Source organism: Neovison vison, chromosome 6 (assembly GCF_020171115.1).
Source record: "Neovison vison isolate M4711 chromosome 6, ASM_NN_V1, whole genome shotgun sequence".
In the NCBI taxonomy this organism is placed as follows: domain Eukaryota; kingdom Metazoa; phylum Chordata; class Mammalia; order Carnivora; family Mustelidae; genus Neogale; species Neogale vison.
This window is the reverse complement of record NC_058096.1, coordinates 194106019-194116466: the sequence shown is the minus strand read 5'-3', so window position 1 is coordinate 194116466 and position 10448 is coordinate 194106019. Positions and strand designations below refer to the sequence as shown.

Sequence of the window (10448 nt, the reverse complement as noted above, 5' to 3'; positions counted from 1 at the left end):
GAGCAAGAAGAGTGCTCCATATCTTAGAGAATCTTGAAAGATGCTTTAACAAATATATAAGAATCATATATAATTGGCACACGCTTTGTTTGAATGCAAACACTGCTGTTAAAGTAGTGCTTAAAAACAGTTTGTTGGCCTTCTTTTCGTACAGGAGAACATTTCTCTCGTTTACACTACTCTCTTGCTTAGCAGACCCTTATTTATCCTATAATGCAAGCGTAATCTGCCCAATATGTCCAAATGCCCACCGTTCTGAATTAATGAAGTCTGAATTAGAGGGACTTCTGGCTGCCTCTTGTGGAGACAAACATTTGAAAACCACCCCTCCCATCAGTTTCAAGGACACGACCTCTTCCCTGCTCTTGCTCTCCTCTACTCACTTTGTGTGTGTTTCAGTTCTGGCTTTCAAAAGAGACAGAGGAAGAAAGACTCAGAAGTGTATTCTTAGGACATTTGAGTAGTTATTTATTGAGAAGCCACAGTTTTCCACACCTTCATAACTGTAGGCTTTATATAAGGCAAAAGCAAGATGGATCCACTACCTTACACAGAAAGAAATAGCTCTGCAGAGGACCCCGGGGTCATGCAGTTACAGATCAAAATGCAATGTACATGACAGATATAAAAAACAGTGTGGAACAAAATAATTTAAGTTATGGTTACAGTCTACTCAAGGAAATACCCATATCTTATTATAAACACATTTATAGTCTAGGGTTGTAATTTAAATATTCAGGTTTTTTACATACATAGTTATTGAAACATAAAAGCAAAACGTCACGTTTATTAGGATCAACTTTGACAGAAGACGGTTGTTCTGAACTGTGCTTGGTGTTAACTCATGATAGGATCGCGCTTGCCGTGGCAAATGAGAGCATCAATCCATTGGTGTGTAGCCGTCCTTTTCTGGCTAACTATACGGATCAATGACAGGATGAGTTAACAAGGAAACCAGGGGTTCATGTTTTCATTTCAGGCGAACACAAAGAACCAAAAGTTGGTTGCTGGAGACTTGCCTTTTGTTTTCCAAAAAACAAAGCACATCTATGTGTCTTGATTAAATTAATCCATTGTACTCATTGAACTAACTCTCATCCACGTAACGTGAAACAAGGAAGTACAATACTTGGTACACTTGCCCTCACATCCATTTACCGTCAATGCATACACAGTACATTAATGAAGCATCATTTAACTTCGCTGAGAACAGGAACACACCTAGCAGTTGGACTATGTATTTTCCATGAACAGTATTTAAAGAATGGTGCTCCATATTGCTTGTAAACATATAGACATGGGATCAGGAAATCAGTGGGGTCGAAGGTCATTTGCTAATCTTGGTACGACATAGCTAAAATGGCAATTGTATTGGTAAACATCTCATGGGCATGGTAGTTGACAGAAAATTCCCTAATGGGGTTAACTAACAGACTAAGGACATGCATTGATTACAGGACTCCGTCCTAAAGGACTCCAGGCCCTAGCATTCTAGTCATCTTCCTCGTCTTCTTCATCGCTGTCCTTCATGCTGATCCCCTGCAGGCCCCCACCCTCGCTCACTGAGGCCGTGGCTTCTTCCACAGTGAGCCGGTTCCGGATGGTTTCGTACGTCTTGCTGTTTAAGGTCGAGTCCAGGACCCCTTGCAATCGGAAATCTCTATAGGTTTTCTAAGGAGGGAAAAGATCAGTGATAAAAGAGGTCTCATCTCCATGAAGAGAGGGAAAGGACACAAAGCACTTATGGGTGTGAGAACACTGACCTTTGGCTAAGTGTCTCACTTTATGCATTGTCAAATGAAAAGCCACCATGCTCAGATTTCACTCATACTGAACACTGAGATTCACTGAGTGACAGAAAGTGAGAAATCGTAGCAGGATAAACTGTATTAGCTGAGACAAAGCAAAGAACATAAGCTTGTGTTTTCAATTCCATAAAGGGAAATGTTCCATGATTGTTTTGATTCTCTCTCTCTCTCTTTTTCTTTCTTTTTTTGGTCTGGTTCTTTCTCTTAGGTTAGTGTATTATAAGATGATAGACTGTGTAAAGGGCCATAACACATAAATAGGGGATCAACTATGGTATTTTGCGATTTCCTTTGCAGTCTGGTCTTTAATATTTTTGAGGCTCATAACTGCATATCCCTCTGTCTCATTCAGAAGATAGACATATGTATGTTGGTATATGAAACCTAGTATGGGCAGCAACAACTATGGGGAAGATGGAGTGCTAATGCTTCATCAATATGTCACAGACATGTGATTCATTTCTTATCTCCCCGGGAAAGAAATGTATCTATTCCGTTCACAACTTCATGGTCTTGGGGAAGAAATTTGGCTCATTTTCAAGAACAATGGCTTGGTATTACTGTACCACAAATTCTTTCTTTGTTCCTTCAGGCGATTTCTCTCGGATTTCCTGAGTTATCCCAGGGACTGTTTTTTTTTTTTTTTTTTTTTTTTCTAGAAATCGCTTAGCGTTAATTGAACATGACCAGAAGCATCTGGCTGTTGTCTACTTCTTAACATTTTTTTGGAAAAAGGTCTCTCTCTAACAACTTTTCTCATCACACTGCATATCATTTCAGCTACTGATTCTGCTGTGTGTTTTTTATATTGATATGGGACACTTGCTAAGGGAGCATGGGAAGGAATGTTAACATACTTCAGTGCATTCCCATTGTGACTTCTGTTTCTTGTCGTCCATCTAATGCAACCACAGTATCAACAATCACAATGTCAATCCCTCTTGAAGGTCCCATGTCATTATGACTGCAGAGTTAACTAGTGAATGCAGTTCAGCTCAGTGAAGTCCAATAATATCAAATTATGGATATGATGATCGCGTGTCCCCTTTACACCTGTTGTTTCAGCATGATTAATCACGGCACCTTCTTTCCTTTGTAAAAGCAATCTGATTTTGGCACTAAGTTAACAGGTCCTCTTAATTATGGATCAAACTGCAAGGCTCTCCTAGGTAGCTAGATAGCTCCTGACTTGTCTTCACCTTGATGGGAAAGGGTAGGAGGCTGAGTAAATTCTGGGCATGGTACAGACCAGATATCCAGAAGATTAACTTGATTTTTTTGTACTTTTCAATCAGTTGTTCTGTTTCCACTTAAGATAATATAACTGGTGCCAGAGTGTGATGGGGAAAAGAAAGGTAGAAATCACTTGAGGATTCTCCTCTTCATTCAAATTCCAGAGCAGTAGTCCCTAACTCAACTCTAACTGCCTGCAGACAGGGACCATATCTAGTCATTTTAAAATTTTCCATCTTGAAATATACGGCAAGGGGCTCAACTAATATTTATCCAGTGTTGGACGAGTGAGTAAATGCTTGCTGAAGGAAGGAAGGGAGGGAGGGAAAGAACGGAGGAATGAAGAGAATGGATGTGGAGGCAGGAAAGCAAACCAACTGTCTCTGGAAGTTTGCCTCGAGGAAGGAGACGTCTGGCTAATGGGCTTAGTGAAGAGCGGCACACTCTGCTTTATACCTGTGTGTTGTGACACTAGTTAGACTGAGCCCATCCCGGCAAAAGTGAAGGGAGCTCTTTTGCCAGTGACATTTCTGTCCCTTCTCTGTGGTTCATGTCTGTGGTTTTTTTTGGCAGAAGGCTAAGAATAAACCTCTCTCAGACTTACATTTTTTCCTTAATGAAATATTGCTAGTTCCAATATTCCCAACATAGATCTAGAAATAGCAGTAATGGGAAGATACAGATTTTAAAATCATAAAATTAATGTCGTCTTTTCATGTCCACCCAGTAAGTGTCAAACAAACAAATCCCGCCTCCCTCAAAAGAAGAGTGTTTATTCCCAGGACATGGAATTGAAGTGCTCAGGCAATGGCTGATGAGCTCGCTTTAGGAACTGAAATTTTAAAAATATGAAAATTAGGCTGCGTCTACGGTCCGAGTGCATACATTTCTTTTTTAAGATCTGCAATACACGGCTGTCTGTAACCTTCCCTGCGCAGACGCTTTGTGAGATCAAATGCAGATGATAATAATTCTCTTTAATTACACTCAACAGAACAGTAATTGGTTTTAAGTCAGCACTGGGGTAGAGGAGCACCTTCAATGAAATGGTGCTAATCCTAAAGAGACTAAGAAATGGGTTGGGGGCGGGGGGATAGAGGAGGTAGGGGGTAGAGACAGGGTGGAGGGCGGGGGACTTCTGGCAAACCGTTAAGACATAGAAATTCAGCTACGTTTTGTTGTTAAAATGTTTTTAAAGACACTTTCTCTTTGAAGGAGATTTTTGCATCACGAATGTTTTAAAACCCTCTATGGTAAAGCATCAAATGGAAACTGAAATGATCAAAAACGTATTTACCCCCTTCTGTGATCTTATTATTTCATGTAAACCACTGAGATTTCACGCTGAAATAATTATCATTAGTCCAAGGCACACACACAAGAACAGGGAAAAAAGCTACTTTCAGGGTATGTTATCTCACCTTTGTGATCCTTTCCATTTGATTGTATACACGCATTGTAAGAGAAACTACTTCAATTAACTATGAGAACAATATTGATTTGCATCCTGATAATGATCACAGGACATATTTAGAAATAGCTGGAGGTAAATATTTCTATTACATTAATTGTGGCAAAATTTTATTTAATTAAACCATAAATGAAATTGGTAATTATGTGATTAGCATTATGGTACCCAAACCAGCTTTTGAAAGTCTAATGCACAGGGCACGAAGGCCCCTGCAGTATTTTTGCACAACAGATACGTAAAGTATTTTTCTGGCCTGGATAAAATATCAAATTCCTTTTTGTTAATTTTTCCTTTGATGTCTGAGTAATGAATTAACCACGCATCTCGAAGTGATTTCATAGGTTTTTCTTGCACGGGATGCTGCTTTAGAAATCATCTTGTTTATATGTAAGCCAATATCTTTTGTGTTAAGCAACTTCTGCAGCTGGACAATGAAAGGTATTTCAGTGAGTTGTTTGCAAAGAAGAATAATTATTTTTTCTTTTACCTTTACCATCCTAATTAGTGTTTTCAACTGATAAATGTGAAGCTGTAAGTCCATCCGGTCCGTCAACCAGGTGCAGATCACGTTCATGGAGCTGTTGTACCATTGCTGAAAAAAGAGACAAAAGTTCTCCAGCCAACACATCACGAAGCGTTTGCAGAGGAGAGAGGAAGCAGACCATGTTTGAGCACCTGTTCTGTTCCGAGGAGAGACTAAATGGTTAAAGGGAATTTGAGAGCAGAGATAAATTGTGAATATTAGTTGACACAAAAATGCCATGGTACCCGATCAGCCTAAAAAGAGATGGGTTTGGACTTTGAATCTAAGACAGAACTCTTCCACAATCAACATCTCTTACACAATCAATACACGTAGACCATTCTGGCTCTTCTGATTCTCCTTTTAGTTGGTTAGTTTTACTCTGTTGAGAGTCAAGTCACTGCTTATTTCCTAAATCCGCTGTTTTAGATGCCCAGGGGGATGGGGCTTTCTCCGCGGGACAAACTGATGTTACCTGCTACTTACCTTTTGAAAAATCCAGACCCTGTCTGCAGAGGACAATGCTGGGAATTGGGCTGAGAGCCTTATGAATTGAGGGTGAAGTGTACCTTCCTTTACCCTCCTGGGGGAACTGGGATAGAGATAAGGAATCAGGTTTTTCTTTAAGGGCCAAATCATACTCTGGGCAGCTTCTGTGCCCTTACGTCGGCTGTGCAATCTGTTTTAATCTTAACACCAAAAAATTATGGAAGATGGAAGAAAAAAACCATCTACAAATGAGCTCATTTCAAGCTGTTGAAATCATACTTCCCCTTAAGGGGGTTAAATTTTGCTTCTTGTCTGTGAAAAATGCTTGAAGCTGTGTCACTTTAGACTGCCACCCCTGTGGTGCAGGAAGTCTCTGGTGCGGTATGATTTTGCAGTACTGCTCATATATTCATAAATCTCACTCGGAGACATATGAACAGTGTTAGGAAGTGTCAGTATGAAAAAAAAAATCTAATCTTTTAAACTTCACCAGGTTTCATTACGCATTGCCGCTTATACCAAACAATTTACAAATAAAATGAAAAGGTGTGGATGGACCTATATATTTATTTATGGGGCATCTATATTAACCGTGCACAGAAGAGATGCAAGAAAAAAAGAGTGGTTAGAGAATCGAGATGATACCTCCTCTCGTGCTAACCAGCACGGACGCACACGTGCACGCGCGCACACGCACACGCACACACATTGCACACCAGTGGGGATTTGAAAAGCATAAATAAAAACATGTTTCTGATGGTAACTCCACCCTTTCTCACCTAAAGATCATCCAAAATCAGTTTATGCCTAACACTCACAGTTTTTCTGAAGCCTTGTTTCTGACTTAATTTCTTTAAAAAAAAATTAATTTGGGTTTTTACTTGCAAGGTAGAACTGCCAAGTTTCACCTTGTAAGAAACGACACAGTCTCAGCCATGGCGTTCAGAAGCCCTCTTTGCAATCTTTCATTTCTAGGCTCCTTCCTCATCAGAGCCAATTGTGGCTCTCCTTGGAGCCCAGCCGCAAACAGAGACCACACTACCCCAATCAAGGCGGCATTGCAGCCTCACAGCCAACTTCTGCTCTTTTAAAGATCATGGAGGCGAAACTGTCAGTTTTAGGAACCTTCTGTCCCTCCCCAGGGAGCAGGCAGGGTGGGGGGTGGGGAATTTTTTTCCCTGAAATTCACAGTTCACTCCATGTAGGAGGGGGTTTGCCCGGGTCAAGCTGCTTCAGGCATGGACAGGTTTTCCCCTCTAGGAGTGAGAACATTTTACTGAAACTTTTTTGGGGTGGGGTGAGGTGGGGGAGTGATTATTGGGGAGTGTTTTTGGCACCTCCTGCCTTGGGATTCTGGAGCCTTTGCTGTCACTGCATCTGGGTTAATTAAGATGGGGTCTGGGGACAGACATACCACTAGGTCACCGGCGTTCCTGCAGCGCTCCCTTACTCTTAGCAACTGGGGGCTCTCTTGTGTTCACCCCAGCACTCAAATCCTGTTTGCTGGGCTTTTTCTAACACGCAGTAACATATTTCGAGACTCACAAGCATCAATACCCCCTCGACCCCACCTCCTGGAGGTGGAAGATGACATGTCAAAGAACATGGGGGCCTCCTGACCAAACCTACACACCCAGGGCCACACGACAGGTGCATCTTGGGGACACAAAAGAGGAATGTGGCACTCTGGCTTCTAGGCAGAGGTGGCATTTTGCTTTGGCTGTGACAACAGGCAAACCGGCGCTGGCTGATATCACTGCCAGCAAGCCTCGTGCAACATGCCTTTTTCTCTTTGCTGAGAGACGTGCCACCTTTCAGGGGAAAAAAAAAATAACGACCTCCCCCCCCCTTACTTTGTATAAGTAATTCCTATTCTTGCAAATGGCTTCTAGAGAGTAAAAAATAAAAACAAAAATAAAAAGGTAGGATACTCTGAATCTCTCTCTGCTGCGGAAAGGGTAGGGAGGTAGCAAATACGTACAGCAATGGATTAGTGTATCACGCTTGTCGATTCCCACCCCAGGAGAATAAGAGAGCCCTGGAACATCCATGCCTTTCCTCCTGGATCTCACATCTAGCAAAAGAAGTGTAAAAAATGTATGATGCCCCATTGGCTACGCATTTCAAGAGGCAAAAGGGAGTAAGTCACTCCTTTCCAAACCTTATGCTCAGTAGATGAAATTGGAGGCACACAGCGCTAACTTGGATGCGGCACAGCGCTAACTTGGTTTTCCAGAAAGGCGCTTAAAGGCATTTGGGTGTCGGAGGAAGCAAGAGTCACTGCCTTCTAGAACTTTAAAATGTTAGAGGTGAAAAAGATCTTCCCTGTTAGTAGAGGAGGAAACAAAGGCCCAGAGAGGTGATGTGACTTGCCCAAGGCCACACAGCTAGTGAGTCTAGGGGTGGGGTTTTTTTTTTTTAGAATTAGGCACTAGATTGAGAGAGCTGATCATGGAATTACTCCTCCCTAGGAGGGGTGAAAGAATATGCTGGTCGGGAGAGCTGAGCGTGTGCACCTCTTTCCAACTGCATGCTCAGGATCTCGCATCGACAGCTAGAAATAGGCCTTAGTGGGAGTTTTTACACCATGGAAATTGGCAAACACCAAAAACCACGGCATTCTCCCTCCCAGAAAGCCAGTTGTTAAACATTTACCAGCACATTACTGGGTATCTGGGTTGTTCCTGCTTGTTCTCATTTGGGGCTTATTATTCAGGTTTGCTTTATTTGAGGCGGATGCTAACAAGGCAGATTTGTTAGGATTCTTCAAAACAGGAAATGAAACATTTTAAGGTCTCCCCATTTTGTTTTGTCTTGAGTGCAGATATGCCTTTTCCAGAAATATCCTAATACCTGGACAGTAAAACTTTGATAAAATGCTCTCTAAACCCTAGGAAAAAAATTGTGGGCTCACAACCTGGACTAAGTGTTTAAGTATAATCATGACTCCTTTGCTGGCCTCCCCTTTGTTCAGGAATATTAATTGGAAACTTCCTAAATAAGGTTCCTTTAATCTTAAAAAAGCACTGGAGAAATAAAATCCCCAATACCTGGGGCGCCTTTAAAATATTCTCTGGGGAGAGTTTGGTGAGGGTTCTGGAGCTGGAACCCAAAAGGATGCCCATCCAGAGGAAGTCCCTTGGAAAGCTGGGGACTTCTCTAGTAGTTGCAACCAGATCTGAAAGCTCTATTGAGGAGAAGCTGGAAGGCTGCTCTGAGACTCTGTCATTTAATCTTTCTTCCTCTCTACGGTGTAGTCCTTAAGAGCAGAGGCCTCACCTGTCTTTCCCCTAGCTTTGTGATCTTCGGCAAATTATTTACATTCTCAAAGATGCAGTTTTCTGATCAGAAAATGGGGATTAATCAGGCTTTTTCAGAGGCTTTCTGACGACCCAAGGAAGTTATGCTAGCAAGGCTCTCAGCCTCATACTCGGGCTGAGAAAGGGGAGTTGCTGCCACCACCACCACCATTAACCACCGTCACCTCTCACGTCTTCATCACCATCACCATCACCATCACCTCTCTCTTCTTTTTCTTGCTCTCTCTCTCACACCAAGAAATGCCATAAAGGTGGGGGAGGAAGATGAGCAAGTGACCAGAGAAAGGCACGTGGCTGTGGAGAAAATGGCTCCTGTCCAAATACCTCTGGAATGGCCTGCGTGAGTCTTACAGGACACGGACACGCTCTCAGCAATTCCATTGTAAAGTGTTTTGTGGTAGATCACCACCCAAACCTAGATAACCATCCTGGGTGCATAAAGCACATTTTAAACGACATTAGACCTAGATTTAATACCGGATAAAAAGAATTCAGACAAATAATGAGTGATTTTTTCAAACTTCCTGTGCACAAGTTACAGCTTAACTTGGGTTGGCTACTTATTAGCTGGATAACCTTCATACAAGATACTTAACTCTCTGATTCTCAGTCTCCTCTTGGGGGTTAATACCAGTACCTGCTTCACAGGATTACTGTGAGTATTAAAAAAGATAATTATGTAAAGTGCCCAGCAGAGTTACTCTCACATACTAAGCACTCAATAAAATTTAGCAATGGGGCGCCTTGGTGGTGGAGTTGGTTAAGCGTCCAATTCTTAGTTTAGGCTTAGGTCATGGTCTCAGGGTCTTGAGATCGAGCTCTGAATAGCTCTCAGTGTGGAAACTGCTCATTCTTCTCCCTCCCCCTCTGCCCCTCCCCCCCCACTCACGTTTGGTGCATGTACCCTCTCTCAAATAAAAATCTTTAAAAAAAAAAATTAAATTAGCGACTATTATAATTATCCCCAGAAACATAAAGAGAGCCTTTTCAATATATAATGCAAAGGAATATTCATGATTCATTTCTAGTAGAAGCTTTGACAGTTAATATGCAGATCTACTCAGTTAACACCTTGCACCTTGTAAACACACTGACTTCATGCAGAGAAACCCTTATACATAACTCTCTCTTCCATAATATTGGGGTTCGCCATACCAGGATTAGGGTGAGGCTAGTGAGGCAGGAACTTGCAAATACAGGATTAGATATTGTCTTTTTTTTTTAAGATTTTACTTATTTATTTGACAGAGTGAGATCACAAGTAGGTGGGGGGAGCGGGGGGGGGGTAGGGCACATAGAGGAAGCAGGCTCCCGGCTGAGCAAAGACCCAGATGCAGGACTTGATCCCAGGATCCTGGGATCATGACCTGAACTGAAGGCAGAGGCTTAACACACTGAGCCATCCAGGCACCCCAGGATCAGATATTGTCTTTAATTAATATTCTGATATTGTGTTCATCCTGGATTATTTGCATCCATTTTGATTTTTTAAGGTGGTATTTTAATCTTAATCACCATATTTTTTTGGTTTCCCCTTAAATTTTATAACTGATAAGGGACTCCTTCACCTCTTCCTAATCCCAGCCCCAGGGCTCCCTGTTCCC

The 10448-nt window shown here is 41.9% G+C and overlaps 1 protein-coding gene across 25 annotated transcripts in view; it reads right to left on the bottom strand.

Moving 5' to 3' along the window:
* Positions 1-451: 451 nt before the first annotated feature.
* CADPS (calcium dependent secretion activator) overlaps positions 452-10448 on the bottom strand; it is a 472977-nt gene continuing 462980 nt past the window's right edge. For all 25 annotated transcript variants that reach the window (XM_044253251.1, XM_044253242.1, XM_044253245.1 and 22 more), the window contains 2 exons: positions 5000-5104; positions 452-1671 (listed from right to left, as the gene is read on the bottom strand). In XM_044253251.1, coding sequence (XP_044109186.1) covers positions 1492-1671; positions 5000-5104 — 285 coding nt within the window. In that variant the 3' untranslated portion in view covers positions 452-1491. The remainder of the gene's footprint in view (positions 1672-4999; positions 5105-10448) is intronic.